Genomic DNA, 16,938 nt, shown 5'->3' with positions numbered 1-16,938 from the left:
CTCTGAGCTGGGACCCCCACCAGAAGCTGGCCTTCCTGGGGCCCTTCCTCCACTGCATCCCTCTGGACTTGCTTCAGCCTTTAGATCCCTCTGAGAGGCCGCAGGTTGCCATGGTAACTGCTGCATTAATGGGCAGACAGAACGTGCAGGTCTTGCTTCTGTCCCAGATCGGGTCCAGCCAGGGCTGGATAAGCGCAGGCATGCCTGACAGAGTCCCTGATGCACGAATCTCAAAGGCAGCTAACACACTGCTGCCTGTGTATAGGGATGGAGAATGTCACATGTTTCCGAATCCCTCCCAGGGAGAGGACAGCAAGTCACTAAAGGAAGGCTGTGATGATCTGTTTGTGACAGGGAGGCAGAGGGAGCACTGAAGTAACCAGGGGTGCTGGCTGACCAGCCTCCTGCAGAGGACAGGTCTAATTCCCGGCTTCTGTTTTGCTGAGCTGGACGTGAGCTCAGGTGAGCTGAGGCGCACCTTCACCAGAGGATGCCGCCCTCCCCTGTCCCTTCCCCCAGGCTGTGCTCGGCTTGTCGAAGGGCTAAACAGACATTTCAGGAAAATCAATGTGGAAGAGGTGCCCAGGATGCCAAATCGTATCCGGGACTTGGGGTGTTGTCACGTCAAGGTCCAGGCCTAGGGAGCCAGGCCACTCAGTGTCCAGTTGCTGTCACTGAGGGTCTTGGAGGTAATGTGTCAGAAGCGCCCCTGCCCTTGGTCCTCTGCTCCACGAGCTCTCTCCACAGCCCCACAGAGTCGGCACACTCTCCATCACCCAGACTGGCAGTCTGCCATCCAGTGCCCGCTCTGGGCCTCAGTTTCCTCTTCTGTGATATACCGATGACAGTGCCCTCCCTAGAGGGTTGTGCTCACCATTAAGAGCTAACATATGTAAAAGTGCTTTGAGCTGCAAAGCACCAGGACAGACAGACTAAAAAGTCACGTTCGGTGGGGCCCTGGAGGTCAGAACTGGAACCAAGGGGAAGTGTATTTGGGGTTGAAGTGAAGAAGAAATTGCCAGTCGCCGAGAAGGAGGGACCACTCTAGGAGTGAGCGCACTGATGCTGGAAGTGTGCACGGAGACGTTTCATAATCACCAGTCCATCCACTTTGCTTCCAAAGGACTTCCTGCCCCTGGCTGTGACCTTGACTGTGACCTTGACTGTGACCTCTCCCAGGGTGTCCTGAAGCTGCCCCACTCCACCCCAATCCCCATCACCCTGGAAATGAGGAAGCTGGCTTCTCTTACAGTGGATATGGCTTTTTCCTGTTCCATGTTCCCTGATTTAACGTATGGACCAGTGTATAAACCGGAGAACTTGGGCAGGCAGTCAAACGGGGGTGGGGGTGAGGGGGTGGGGGAGTGGGGGAGGACCTAGTGTTTGGGAAAGTGCTGACCTGAACATTGGTTTAAGATGCCCTTTGACTCTGACTGGAAAGTTCCATTCTGCCCGTAGTAGGACAGAAGACTTCTGAAAGACAAGTTATAAGAGATGGAGGGATGAGGTCTCTAGTTCCAGGTGGGCACCCACATATGCTCCCCTACCTGGAAACTGCCACCTGCAACACATCTGTGCATGAACCCTTTGTGCTGATGGCCCATGCTGGCTTTGGAGCTTTGTGGCACATGTCAAAGTGGAGAGAACCGCAGGCCGAGAGTTGGGAGACGTGGCTCAGACACTTCCTTCCCCTGAGCCCGATTTGCCCATCTGTGACATGAAGGGGAGGGGTTGAGGTGCCCTCCTCAGCTGATGGTCTGTGATTCTCTTGCCTTCTGGAGGCCATGAGATCTGCCTCTCCTCCACAGCTACTTACGGTGTTTCTACGAGTCTTTTTCTGTCTGCTTGGCACAGCTAGGGGCTGAGGTCTTCAGATCTAGTCCGAGTGGGGTCAGCAATGTGCGGTTTTTCATCTAGACATCATTGCCCTTCAGATATTTGAAATTACATCCCAAAGATTTCTAATTGTTGATCTAGGCACTCATTGGAAGTCTGGGTTCATTTTCGCAAGAACTTGGCCAGGGTTAGGCAAGAAAGGGGAAGAGGTGGGGTGGGAGTAGGGGGGAGAGAGGCAGAGGTGACATGATCCGGGAGTTCCAGTAGGCACCTGACCGCGGGGACACTGGAGGGGTTGTCAGGACTTGGCAGAGTATATTGGCTTAGCTTCTGTCCTGAGTCAGTGGGGAACTTCTGGAGGGTTCAAGCAGGGTCGGGAGACATGATCAGATTTGCATTTAGAATGCTCACTCTGACTCCAGTGGAGGAGGGCCCTTATGAGAGGAGCAAGTTGGAGGCAGACACCATCCTGATGCCAAGATCCAGGTGACAGGGACACCCTGCTGAGGATGTGGACCTAAGGAAGGGGGTAGAGTTGAGAGAGGCTTGCCAGCTGGCAGCAAAGGGCTTGATGATCACCTGCCGGCCTTGGCAGGGGAAAGTGGACAGGAAGAGCTGGAAGCTATGCTGGCACCTTGGGGACCAGATGTGTCACTCATGGAGACAGAATGGAGAAGATAAGTGCTCGGACTCACAGGAAGTCTTAAGCTACATACCTCAGTGTGAGCTGCTGTAGGACATCTGGGGAGATGTGTCCAGAGAGCAGGTGGAGGGAGGGTTCTGGAGTTTGGAAGAGGGGTGGGCCCACAATGCAGGCAGTGTATGTTCTTGATAGAAGTGTTGTGGGAGGTGAGGCCCTGTGAGGGGGAAGATCACTCACGTGCCCTTTAGGTGGAGTGAGAAGACAAGAGGCTGAGGACACAGACAAGGAAATCCTGGATCCCCCACTAGTCCCTCAAAGACACAAGGTGGGAGACCGCCAGCACAGAGACTGCTACCAACACAGGGCAGGCCACGGAGAGCAGCAGTGGATGTGTTTTCCGGCTGTGGTTCCTCCAGATGGGGACTTTGTCCTCAGTGCACCTGGCTCTGCTGGGGTTGCTATAGCAACCACAGAGGCAGGCACACTTGGTCTCTGTGTTGCCATGGAAACGAGCGGTTGGGTGTCCCTGAGTGGCAGGGCCATGGAGGCCTTGGGGAGTCAGTCTGGTCCCGAAGGGCTTGCAAGGGGGACTGTGACCAGCAGAAAGGGTTTCTGTGCCCTAGTGAATCAGTGACGGTGGTTGTTAGTGTGACTGTTGCCACAGTGATGGGGGGAGACACCGGTGCGAGCTTCAGTTCAGAGCTGAGTACTATAAGGAACTGCAACAGGCTCCAGGTCTTTGTGTGCCGCCTGAAGCAGCCCCAGCCTCCAGACTCACCCCATCGTCTGGCTGCCATGGAGGGAAGGACCCTCTCCTTTCTTTCTGGGTTTGCACTCTTTTGCCGAGACAGGGATTTTGTTCCCAGGAGGCACTCCCCGGCCCATGGGATCTCAGCATTCAAAGCAACACAGGATACCTGGGCCCCTGAAACGGGGCCACCGAAGAGATCGGTAAGCACTCAACACCCCTGCCTTTAGCCCGTGGACCCCACCCCCAGGTCCACCCCACCCACCTACCCTCACCGACCTCACCCCTTTGCAGTTCCAAGACCTTCCCTTCCCCATCACCATGCCGGGCCCCCACAGCCCTCCCAAAGCCTCAGGCGCTAGGCAGGTGAACAGGGAGGCTCTGCTCCTCCACCTGCCCCACATCAGAGGGGCTTCCTCCACCATGGGGGTGAGGCCTCTGCCCTTGGCAGCTCCACACTCCGGCTCTCTGCCTCTTTTGGTGGGCTTCTCCTCCTGGTCTGCATCTGGCCCCCTGTTTTGTCCCAGGTCTCATTACCGCCCCCATTCTGGGCTGCCTGCTTGCTGTCCCAGAGCTCTTCCACCCTGATCCCGTTGAGTCCCCATCTGAAGTGGCCAAGACCAAGGCCCTGAAAGAGGCCTGAAAGACCTGGTCTGGCCAGGCAAGGGGCAGGAATGATGAAGTTGAGGCAACAGGGCGTGGGGTCACACCTTCTTTTCCCCCCCCCAGGAGAACAACCAGGAGGAAGTACTGGAAGGAAGGAAGGGAGATCGCTAGGTGAGCTGGCAGGGGAGGAGGGAGCGCTGGCTTCGAATGGGCCATTCACGGGAGACTGCAGGGAGGTGGTGGGAAGGACATGAGCAGCTCAGGGGCTATGGACCCCATATGTGCTGAGTGTGTGTGTGTGAAATGGGGTCCTGGGGAGGGGTGACCCCTCCAAAGGCTGCACTCACTATGGCTGTTGTGGCCTTGGTTTGTTCCTCTTAGATTCTTCTGGGGTCTTTTTGCCCTGACTCTAGCCAGCTGCCTAGAGGGCCCAGCTCCCCAGCCTATCCTGGGACTCTCAGCCAGGCCTTTCCCAGAGAGGAGGTGTCCTCAAGGTGTGGCCCAGGACCACTGAGGGAATTCCTTCCCACTGTCCACATCCCCAGACCCACATGCTACCTGCACCAGGCTGACATCCCAGGCCTGTCTTCTACAGTCACGAAATGGGTCTTTTCCAAGACTCTTGACAGGACCTCATTTGTTCTTCACTCATGACAGGAGCCCTAGGACATACTGTTGGTCCAAACGATAGGCAGAAATAGCTGCCTTGTGAAAGAGGGGGCTCAGTGCTGGGTGCCGATAGGCAACATGATGGGATCCCCTCACCAGCATCAGCACGGGGTGCTGAGGATCCCTGGGACCCAAGGAATCTGCCTGCCTCCCAGGGACCAGGCCAGACAAATATGGTAGCATCTGGAGCTCTCATGGATGTTGGTCCTGGATTTCTGATGGAGTTTGTGATGATGGTGCCCTAAGAGGGTAGAGAGCCAGTGGTCTCTGGTATGGCCCCATGGCTGGCCTCCTATGTTCTTCTTTTCAACACAGAGCTTCAAACCAGGTAGAGTTTTTAGCTTAAAGAAAATCTCATGAAGAGGAAGATGGGAGGCATGGAGGTGGTGGTATGTATCCCTTGAGCTTAATTCAGAGGCTCTCAGGAAGGAGGAAGAGGAGGATACAAGGAGTGAACCCTAGGGGGAGGACTATACAGTATGACTCTCATGAAGCTTGAAGACTTCAGCTCATTTGTTTTCTGCAGCTCATGCATCTTGAGCGCTGTGAGCTGATGAGCGTCTCCTTCCTGCACCCACAACCCACAGACCGTCAAGGCTGCAAGAAGCTTTGAGATCCCACAGCCAGTCCCTTGTTTCCCAGCAAACCGAGGCCTCAGGGCAGGGTCACACTGCAAGTTCATGGCAGAGTCAGGACTAGAACTCAGGCCCCCTACTCAAGGCTCTTTCTCTACACTGCAGGCCAGGGAGCCAGCCTCACTGTATGGGAGTCAAGGGGCTTACTGGGAGCATGTGGTCTTTTGGTTATGACCTTGCTTCATGTGAACAGAAGCTCTGAGCATACTGTGACCATCTATCTACAGCTGATGGCTAGCTAGCAGGGACTTCTGGTCATATGGGGTTTCTGGGATGGCTAATTTCTGGGATTTGGTGCCTCTACTTTATACAGGGCTCTCAGTACCACTCTGGCTCTTCCGTGTTTAAAGGCTCTGCCAGTATTTCTTAAAGCTGTGTAATTCAAGATGGTGCCAACAAACATGATGTTTCACCCATGCTGACCAGTCCTGAAGGGCACACAAGGCTGTAACTAGATGAACAAGGGAGATGAGGACCCAGGCAGCCTCAGGGATGAAGGCTGAGTTATAAGGACATATTTCTGCAGGTTGGGAGTAGTCATAATTAATGGCAAAGTTAGATGGTCCAACCACCTAGGGACCCAGCCAAAGCAAAAGAATCTGGTCCCAGTGTTTATATGCTAGGTTCTACCATCCTACCAGGAGCTTCCATATCTGTGAAAACAGCTCTTCCAAACCCTCGTTCTGAGGTACTTGTCTTCAGCTCACTGACTGTCACCTCTATTTCAGTCATCCATTACCGTGATCTTGTCATCATTTGAAACCATTCCACCTCTGAAGTCTTAATCTCTGTGTCCCTCCTATGCTGTCTGTCTCCCTTGCCTCTACCATGACTGTTTACAGAGACCTTCAAGCTCCTGCCTCTTACTTTCTCCCCTCACCCTGAATCAGCTCTTGGTCCCCTCCAATTTGGATGTTATGACCTATAACTTGAACTGCTCACCATTCACTACCTGGCCCCTCAGCCTCCGACCTCACCCCTAGAACATGGTAACTGCCGTCCTTCTTTAGTCCTGGCTTATTATAGGGCTGAGGTGGTGGGTGGAAATCCCTTCGTGAATTGATGCTAGTGCAACTTCATGGTCCAGCTGAGCCCTCAGCAGTGCCAAGCAGTCCTGCTCCAAACTCCACCCCCCAGCCGTTTCAAAGCTCTCACATAACCCTCTTCTTTTCCACACCACAGCTTCCTCACTCACTCTCAGCAGCCAACCCAGACTCTCTCTTTACAAGGAAAAGAAAATTTTATAAGGAAAATTCAGGAGGGAATTTCTTTAACCTCTGCCCTGGGTTCCAAATTTACCTGCATCCATGCCCATCCATGCCTCTGGGCCCCATTATACTGAGAGATAGGTGTCCCTCTTCCAGTCAACCTCTCCCCCAGAGATCTGGTAACCCTCCCCTTGACCCCTGCCTGAGTACTTCCTTCTGTTGCTCATTCCTTGTCCCCTGTGTCTTCAATGACTCCACTCTCCTGGCTCCTTCCATTGTAACCCAGTTAAAATAAAAAATACCTTGACTTTACAACCTCCTCTCTCTCCTCCTTTTCTCAGCCAAGCCTATTGAAATCAAAACCAGTGCTTATGATCTCCATCTCCCAGGTCCTGCTGCTGAGTATGCAATCTGCTACAGGCTGGTTTCTGCTCCCACTACTCTACCCATGCTTCCCATGCCCATGTCTCCAATGATTCTAACTGTAAATCCTGGTGCAGCCTGTGAGGTCCTACTTTATCTGTGCAGCGTTTGATGTAGCTGAGCGCACTCTGCCTTTCCAAGCATTCTTCCCTTGAGCTCCATGACCTCACACTCTCCTTTTCTGCCTCCTATTCTGATAGGTATTTCTCTGTTTTCTTCATGAGAGTTTTTTCTTCTGTTCACCCTGGTGATGCTGAACTGGTCCAGAATTCTGTCCTGATCTCTTTTCTCCCTTAGGCTTGTTTCTGCTGATCTACTTGATTGCTATGGCTTCAACCTCTATCTCGAAGCTGATGACTACAGCTGCTACCTAGACATTCGTCCTTTGTTTTATTTTTTCTTTTCAGGTCCGTTACCTTGTGCATCACGTGTATTGAAGCTCTGTTCCAGGTGCATAAACATTTAAGATTGTTATATCTTCTCAAGACCTTAACCCCTTCATTAATACGAAATGTTCTTCTTTATCCCTGGTAATATTTCCAGTTGGTTTGTGTAATCACTCTTGCTTTCTATTGACTAGTGTTTGCATGGCATATCTTTTTCTATCCTTATCTTTTTAACCTCTCTGATTTTATATTTAAAGAGGGTTTCTTGGGGCACCTGACTGCCTCAGTTGGAAGAGCATGCAACTCTTGATCTTGGGGTCATATGTTAGAGCCCCATGTTGGGCATAGAGATTACTTAAATAAAATTAAAAAAAAAAAAAGAGGATTTCTTTTAGAAAGCATTTAATTGTGTCAGTTTTATCCAATATGCCATATTTGACTTTTTAATTGGAGTATTTAGACCATATACATTTAATGTTATTATCACTATGGTTGAGTTTAAGTCTATCATCTTGCCATTAGTAGTCTATTTGTCCTACTTGTTCTTTGTTCCTTTGTCTTCTCTTCTTTCTTTCTTTTAGATTGGGTGTTTTTATGGGTCTATTTTATCTCTATTCTTAGCTCATTAGTTGTAACTCTTTTTATGTTCATGTTTTATTTGTTTTTATTAGTCATTGCTCTGGAATTTACATGATATATCTTCACCTTTTAAATAATCTGATACCATTCATGAGTATCATAAGAACCTTACGATAGTATGATTCCATTCCTCCTTTCTGTCCTTTGAACTGTTGTCATGTATTTTGCTTTTATTTCTCATACAAACCCAACAATACATTATTATTTTTGTTGTTTTAAACAATTCAAAAAATTTTTTTAATGTTTATTTATTCTTGAGACAGAGAGAGACAGAGAATGAACAGGGGAGGAGCAGAGAGAGAGGGAGACACAGAATCCAAAGCAGGCTCCAGGCTCTGAGCTGTCAGCACAGAGCCCGATGCGGGGCTTGAACCCATGGACCGTGAGATCACAACCTGAGCTGAAGTGGGATGCTCAACCGACTGAGCCACACAGGCACCCCAGTTGTTTTTTTTTTTAAAGTAACATCTTTATTGGAATGTAATTCATATACCATACAGTTCACCTATATATAGTGTTCCATTTAATGGGTTTTAAGTTGTGCAACCCACACTATAATCAATCTTAGAACATTTTTATTACCTATACCCCCCACCACCAAAAACTGCATACCCAGTAGCAATCACTCTCCTCTCTTTTACCTTCCCCCAGCCCTAGGCAACTGCTAACTTATTTTCTCTATAGATTTGCCTATTGTGGAAATTTCATATGAATGGAATCACATACTATATGGTTGTTTGTGGCTGGCTTCTTTCCTTAGCAGAATGTTTTCAGGGTCCATCTATGTTGTAGTATGTCTCAATGGTTTATTTCTTTTCATTGCCAAATAATATTACACTGTATGGACACACACATTTTGCTTATCTATTCATCAATTGATGAATATTTGGATTATTTTCACTCTATAGCTGTTATAAATGATGCTGCTGTGAAGATTTATGGACACATTTCATTTCTCATGGGTATATACCTAGCAGTAGAACTTCTGGGAAACTCTAATGTTCAGCCTTTTGAGGAACTGCCAGACTGTTTTCCAAAGTGGCCGCATCATTTCACATTCCCATCAGCAATGTATGAAGTTTCTAATTTCTCTACATCCTTGCCAATAAATGTTTTATCTGTGGTTTTTATTATAGCTATCCTAGTGCGTGTGAAGTGGCATCTCATTGTGGTTCTGACTTCTATTTCCCTGATGACTAATCATAACTAATGATGTGCCTATAGGCCATTTGTATATCTTCTTTGGAAAAATGGTTATTCAGATCCTTTGCCCATTTTTAAAATGGATCATTTGTCTTTTTATTATTGAGGTATAACCATTTGTTAGGTATTTAGATACAAGTCCTTTGTCAGATAATGACTTGCAAATATTTTATCGAATTCTGTGGCTTATCTTTTCACTTTCTTGACGATGTCCTTTGTAACACAAAAGTTTTAAATTTTGATGAAGTCTGATTTATCTATTTTTTCTTTTGCTGCTGGTGCTTTTGGTGTCCTAAGAAATCATTGCTTAATCCAAGGTCGTGAAGATTTGTGTCTCGGTGTTCTTCTAAGAGTTTTATGGTTTTAGTCCTTATGTTTAGGTCTTTGATTCATTTTGAGTCAATTTTTGTGTATAGTGTGAGGTAGAGGGTCCCAGGTCATTCTCATTTTAGATACTCAGTTGTCCCAGTACCATTTGCTGAACAAAACTATTCTCTCCTCTCCTACATGGTCTTGGCATTCTTGCTACAAATTGATTGATTTATACATGAGTTTACTCCCAGACTATAAATTTACTGCCTTGATTTACATGTCTGTCCTTATGCCAAGACCACACAGTCTTGATTATTATAGCTTTGTTGTAAGTTTTTGAATTCAGGAAGTGTGAGCTCTCCAAATTTGTTCTTTTTAAAGATTGTTTTGGCTATGCTGGGTGCTTGAATTTCCGTATGAATTTTAGGATCAGCTTGTCAATTTATGCTGAGAAACCAGCTGGTATTCTGATGGGGATTGTGTTGAATCTGTAGATCAACTTGGGGAATATTGCCATCTTAACAGTAGTTAAACTTCTGATCCATAAGAACAGGATGTCTTTTTATTTACTCAGGTCTTCTTTAATTTCTGTCAAAGAAATTTGTAGTTTTCATTGTAAAGTCTTACACTTCTTTTTAAAAATGTATTCCTAAATATTTTATTCCTTTTGATGCTCTTGAAAATTGAATTGTTTTCTTAATTTCATTTTTGGATCATTCACTGCAGGTGTATAGAAATATAACTGATTTTGTGCATAGATCTTGTATCCCATATGTTTGTGGAACTCATTTGTTAGCTCTAATAGTTCTTAGGGTAGATACCTTAGGTTTTCTTTATGCAAAATCCTGTCATCTATGAAGACAGATGGTTTTAATTTTTCCTTTTTAATCTGCATGTCTTTTATCTCATTGTCTTGCCTGATCACCTTGGCTAGAACCTCCAGTACAGTATTGAACAGATTTGTCAAGAGCAAGCATCCTTGTTTTGATCTTAGGGGTAGGTAATACATTCAGTTTTTCACTGTTAAGTATGATTTCACCTTTTGGTTTTCCACAGGTGCCCCTTATCAGGCTGAGGAAATCCCCTTCTATTCCTAGTTTGTTGAACGATTTTATCATGAAGAGGTATTAAATTTTTTCAAAGGCTTTTTCTTTATTGCCTAGACAATTATGGGATTTTTATACTTTATTCTTTTTTTTTTTTTTTTTTTAATTTTTTTTTTTCAACATTTTTTATTTTTATTTTTGGGACAGAGAGAGACAGAGCATGAACGGGGGAGGGGCAGAGAGAGAGGGAGACACAGAATCGGAAACAGGCTCCAGGCTCCGAGCCATCAGCCCAGAGCCTGACGCGGGGCTTGAACTCACGGACCGCGAGATCATGACCTGGCTGAAGTCGGACGCTTAACAGACTGCGCCACCCAGGCGCCCCAATATACTTTATTCTTTTGATATTGTATATGATATTATTGATTTTTTAAAAATTTTTTAATGTTTACTTACTTTTAAGAGAGAGACAGAGTGCGAGAGGGGGAGGGGCAGAGAGAGAGGGAGACAGAATTTGAAGCAGGCTCCAGGCTCTGAGCTGTCAGCACAAAGCCTGACATGGGGCTTGAACTCATGAACTGTGAGACCATGACCTGAGCCAAAGTTGGACTCTTAACTGACTGAGCCAGCCAGGCGGCCCCCAAGATTCATTTTTAGATAAGCCAATTTTGCGTCCCTGGCATAAGTCCTCCTTGGTCAGATGTATAATCTTTTTTATATATTGCTGGATTCAGTGTTTTTTGTTTCTTTTTTTTTGTGAGAAAAAAATTTTTCATGAGTACCTACATATTTACTTTTTCTTAGGCTCTTCATATGTGTATGTAAATTATTCTCTAGTATCATTTTCCTTTTCCTTGAAGGACTTGACATTCCTTATAGTGCGGATTTGCTGGTGATGCATTCTCTCAGATTTTATTTGTATGAAGCAGTCTTTATCTTGCTCTCATTTTTGAAATATACTTTGACCAGGAATAGAATTAAAATTGACAGGGCTCCCCACCTCCCCCCCCCCCCCCCCCCGCCGCCCTCCAGTACTGTAAAGGTGTTGCTGCACTGTCTTCTGGTTTGCATCATTTCATGAACAGTGTGCTGCCATTCTTTTCTTTGTTCCTGTTGGCAGTGTGCATTCCCTTCTCCTTTTCTGGCTGTTTTTTTTTCCATATAAAGTAAAATTTATTTATTTTTAACGTCAGTCCAAGTTAGTTAACATATAGTGTAATAATGATTTCAGGAGTAGAATTTAGTGATCCATCACTTACATACAATACCCAGTGCTCATCCCAACAAATGCCCCCTAATGCCCATCACCCATTTAGCCCATCCCCTACCCCAACATCCCTCCAGCAACCCTCAGTTTGTTCTCTGTATTTAAGAGTCTCTTACGGTTTGCCCTTTTCTGGCTGCTTTTAAGCTTTTTTTCCTTATCACTGGTTTTCAACAATTTGGTTATGAGGGATCTTGGCATAGTTTTCTCTATATTTCTCCTGCTTGAGGTCTTTTGAGGTTGTTGGACTTGTGGGTTTATAATTTTCATCCAGTTTGAAAAGATTTGGGGCATTATTTCTTCAAATATTTTTTTCTGCCTCCCTCCTATTTCCTTCTTTTTTTCCTGGAGCTCTATTTACGTGTATGTTGGATAGCTTGATATTCCACAGTTCACTGATACTTTGGGTTTTCTTTTTTCAGTACTTTTTTCCGAGTTTTATTTCGGAATATTTCTATTGCAGTGTCTTTGAATTCATAATCTTTTCTTCTGCAGTGTCTAATTCTATGCAGTGTACTTTTGTTTTAGGTATTGTGTTTCTCAACTCTGCAAGTTTGATTTGGATCTTAGTTACGTCTTCCATTTTTCTCCTCATTATAGGCATATTTTCTTCTACCTTCTTTGCTCTATGGAGTAAGTTTATAATAGCTCTTCTAACATTCTGGTCCACTAATACTATCATATTTGTCACTTCTACGTATGCTCCTTGTGATTGATTTTTCTTCTAATTATGTGTTCTAGTCTGCTTTTTTGCATGCCTGGTCATATTTTATTAAAGGATAGGTGCTGTGAATTTTACGTTTTTACATTGTTGGGTGCTGGACTCTGTTTGGGGCTTTGTTCTGACACAGTTAAATTATCTAGAATTTGGATCCTTTTGAGGTTTTCTTTTCATCTTTGTTAGGGTAGGTCCAGAGCAGCCTTTAGCCAGGGGCTAATTTAACCTCGCTACTAAAGCAGTATTCTTCTGAGGACTCTGCTTGATGTCCTACGTTTTAGGAGGTCCTTGCAGTCTGGCTGGTAGGAACACAAACTATTCCCAGCTTTCTGTGAGTTTCTGGGAATCTTTGGCCTGCTCCTCCCTGGTGATTCGTTACCCAGTCTCACATAGTCCCCTCACATGCATGAGCTGCTCAGCACGGAGCCAAATATTTGATCTCTTCCCCACCTGCACCAGTCCTGCAAACTCACATTCTGTCTTCCTTTTCAGGCCTGTACCTGTGGTTCCTTCCCCATCTTCACCTGGTAAACTTCCCATCATGCTGAAGGACTTAGTACCACCTCTGCTAGGAAGCTTACTCAGTTGTCCTAGTCACACACAGTGCTAAATTCTATCCTAAGTCTTACTCAACTTTAATCATGGGTTATATCCAAATATGCTACTTGGCTGTGACCTCTCTGAGGGTAAGGGCCTGTCTTGCTTGGCTCTGTACCGGTAGCAGAGGGCTATGCGTAGAGTAGGTGTTCTGTGTAAGTGCGGGGAATGAATGAAAGCTGGGTATGGAGCCATGGCTGGTGGAAACAAGGAGACCCGAGACCAGCTGCCTTCCAATGATCTGGATGTCCCCAGGCTCTCTGGCCCAGAGCAGAAGGGCTCAGTGTAGGATAGCCTTCCTTCCAGAATTGGACAGTACTGGGCTTGAGGGCTTAGGCTATTTCCTTGCTCTGCCACACAGGGGCTAGACGTATGTGAGCATTCCAGTGGCTGCATTTGTACCTGCTTCAGAGGGAGCCCTGTGACATCATCCCAGCCAGTGTGGGTCCCAGGGAGGGTCTTGGGGTGGGCTGGACTTTTGGCTCCCCACCATCTCCTGCATGGTGGTCAGAAACTATGGCACAAGAAGCCTACTGTGTCACAGGAAATTCTTATTGAAAAGAGGTTTTGAATAGGGTGTGGGACAGGGCTTTGATGACTGGGATGTGTGGCCATGCAGTGTAACTCTGTTGGGAAAGGTCCTGCTTGCTCAGCCACTTAAAAAAGTGTATACTGTGATTCGATTGTAACTTCCATGAAGGCAGGGGCCATGTCTGTCTTTTTCATTGTTGTGTCCTCAACTCACTGAGAACTCATAAATAATTGTCAAATGGATAATAACAGCTGAAATTTATTGAGGGCTTACAGCACATCACAGATGGTTCTAAGCCTTTTACATATATTAGCTCATATAATGGTAACAACCACCCTGCAAGGTACACACTATTATCATTCTCATTTTGCAAAAGGAGAAACTGGGACATGAGTGGATAAGTAAGTTGCCCAAGGTCACATTGTCACGTAAGTAGATCCTAAGGGCTTTGCCTAACTCCCTGTCCTGTAGTCTGGCTGAAGCAGGGCTACCTTGGGCTTTCCCAGCCCTACCAAGAGGGACTATGGGTGCCCCAGGGAGCCTTTCCCAGCCCCTGTCCAGCAGGAAGAGCTCTTCAGATACTGTGGCACATAGTCCCAGTACTTTAGAGCATGCGGGGTGCCATATTAGAGCCCATCCTAGATCAACTGAATCCAGATCTCTGGGAGCAGGGTCCTAGAAACAGAATTTTTAAAGAGCTCCCCAGGGAACTCTGATGTCCAGACAGATTTGGGAACTACTGGCCCAGACTCTGGAGAAAGGAAGTAGATACTCCTCAGGAAAAGAAGTGATAGCTTCTTACCCAGAACAACTTCACAACACCTTTTTTAGAAGCATGGTTGTATTACGTGGTGTGAACATATATTATAAAATAACATTAAAATATTTTAAGAAGTATTGTAGTAAATTTGGAATACGTGAACAATATAAGGAAGAAAAATTAAATTATCTATAATCCCAATATGTAAACATAACTCCTGTTAACTTTTTATTTCTATCTTTTAACCTTTCAAAGTATATATGGTATATATAAAAACACAAATTGGGGCGCCTGGCTGGCTCCTAATCTTGGGGTCATGAGTTTGAGCCCCACATTAGACCTAGAGCTTACTTAAAAATAATTTTTTTAAAGCACATATTTTAGGGGCACCTGAGTGGCTTAGTCGGTTAAGTGTCCAACTTCAGCTCAGGTCACGAACTTGTGGTTTGTGGGTTCGACACCCGCATCGGGCTCCGTGCTGACAGCTCAGAGCCTGGATCCTGCTTTGGATTCTGTGTCTCCCTCCCTCTCTCTCTCTGTTCCTACCCCACTTTTGCTCTGTATTTCTCTCTCTCAAAAATAAATAAAGATTAAAAAGAATAAAGCACATATTTTAGTGCACAGCTTATAATGCATTTCCACAGCTGAAAACAGTCATGTTCATAAAACCCAAACTAAGAAACAGAATGTTGCCAGCACCCTAGAAGTTTCCTTTGAGCTCCTTTTGGTGACTGCCCCCTCCCAAAGCTGTTTCCCTGACTCCTAATATCATAGATTGATTTCGCTTGTGCTCAGCATTTATATAAATGGAATAATTCACTATATCCTGTTTGAATGTGTCTTGCTTTGCTCAATATTATATTTGGGAGATTCATCTGTGTTATGTATATACTTACACGGTAGTTCATTTTTTGCTGCTATATAGAATTTAATTGTGTGACGATAGCACAATTTATATATCCACCTAACTGTTGATGGAATTTTGGAATTTTAAAGTATTTGGCAATCATCACATGGTGCTGCCAGGAACAGTCTCGTACACGTCCTTTGCACATGTGTGTGCATTTCTGTGGGGTATATACCCAGGAGTGAAATTGTAGAGTTTTGTGTTCACCTTTAGTAGATGCTGCCAGAGTTTGCCAAAGTGGTTCTACAGATACTCTTTCACCAGCAGTATGTGAGTCCCGGTCACTCCACATCCTCACCAAACTTTAGGTTTTTCTGTCTTTTTATCTTAGCTTATTCTGGTGAATGTGTGGTATTGATTGCGGTATTGGTATTGCATCTCCTTGGTGAATAATAAAGTTGAACATCTTTTCCTTCATGCATTTTTTCTTTTTTACCTTTTTTTTTTTTTTTTTTTTTTTTTTGTAGCGAGAGAGAAAGAGAGAAACAGCATGAGCAGGGGAGAGGAGCAGAGGGAGAGAGAGGGAGAATCCATGCTCAGCACAGAGCCTGCCATGGGGCTTGATCCAATGACTCTGGGATCACAACCTGAGCTGAAATCAAGTGTCAGATGCTCAACCAACAAAGCCACCCAGGTGTCCCCCACCCCAATGCTTTTTTAAAGATTTTCTTTTTAAGTAATCTCCACACCCAACATGGGGCTCAAACTTACAACCCCGAGATCAAGAGTCCCATGCTCTTCCAACTGAGCCATCCAGGCACCCCTCATGGATTTTTTAAAAAATCCTTTACGTATGTGCCCACCCTGGAAACCTCTAGTTCACTAGGAGGGGGTAGAAAAAGAAAAAGAAAAAGGAGAATGAGTAAGGTAAACCATAAAGCAGAAGCATCTGGGTAAAGTCGTATGCTCCTCTCCCTTTCAGTGGGCTTAAAGTAAGTTTAAGTAACTTACTTAAAAGTAAGTTCTGTCTAACTTAGACCTTAAAGAAAAGATCTGGTCTGCTCTTGTTCTGTCTCTTAGCTCTTTCTTCCTATGCTTTTCTCAGCCATTTAGTTTTTACTTGTTCTGCCAACAGCATCAGGATGGTTGGGGAGGAGGCGTTTTTATGAATTTTGCACAGATAGTCTTCAGAGAAAGGCTGCTGTCACAAAGGAGAAGCTTCCAGTCAGGGTCAGGAAGGGCGCCTCGGGTAGCTAATGCCCGGGTCTGGTCGCAGGTGCCAAGCTCCCTGAGTGGCAGGGAGCTTCCCAGAGCCGAGCTGTAAGCCTTGCAAGGTACATGGCAAGAGTGAGGTGGTTTAGTATTGTGTTGTTGCTGCAGCAAATTCTTCACTAAAAAAATTGGGTTTCAGTTCTGTCAAGGTACTATTTTGTTTTGTTTTGTTTTTTTACTTAAAAAAACTTTTTAACATTTATTCATTTTTGAGAGAGAAAGAGAGAGAGAGAGGGAGAGAGAGATTAGGGGAGGGGCAGAGAGAGAAGGAGACACAGAATTTGAAGCAGGCTCCAGGCTCTGAGCTGTCAGCACAGAGCCCGATGTGGGGCTCGAACTCACAGACCCCAAGATTATGACCTGAGCCGAAGTGCGGCGCTTAACCTAAGCGACTGAGCCACCCAGATACCCCAATATATCATTAAATATTGTTAGACGAATATTGTTTTGATGGCTGTATAATAGTTCTTTTTATAGACTTATCGAAATTTATTTAACCATTTTCCTGTTTGGATTATTTCAGTAATTTCAAAATCCTCAATGATGAACATCTTTGTACATAAATTTCCATGCTTACCTGCTTGCTTACTTAGA

The 16,938-nt window shown here is 45.5% G+C and overlaps 1 protein-coding gene across 3 annotated transcripts in view; it reads left to right on the top strand.

Annotated features, from left to right (window-relative positions):
- The window catches only part of TUB (TUB bipartite transcription factor), an 85,143-nt gene that overhangs the window by 18,818 nt on the left and 49,387 nt on the right, over nt 1–16,938 (top strand). Inside the window, exons 1-2 of one of the 3 annotated variants that reach the window (XM_053900009.1) lie at nt 3,227–3,430; nt 3,957–4,004. The exons of 1 other annotated variant lie outside the window; for it this stretch is intronic. In XM_053900009.1, the coding sequence (XP_053755984.1) occupies nt 3,363–3,430; nt 3,957–4,004 (116 nt within the window). In that variant the 5' untranslated portion in view covers nt 3,227–3,362. Of the gene's footprint in view, nt 1–3,226; nt 3,431–3,956; nt 4,005–16,938 lie in introns of those variants that run through there. One more of the 3 variants, XM_053900010.1, reaches the window with a different exon arrangement.

The sequence above is a fragment of the Panthera pardus genome, unplaced genomic scaffold (assembly GCF_024362965.1).
Source record: "Panthera pardus isolate Hobbes unplaced genomic scaffold, ASM2436296v1 HiC_scaffold_12, whole genome shotgun sequence".
Taxonomy (NCBI): Eukaryota; Metazoa; Chordata; class Mammalia; order Carnivora; family Felidae; genus Panthera; species Panthera pardus.
This window is presented reverse-complemented; position numbering and strand designations above follow the sequence as displayed.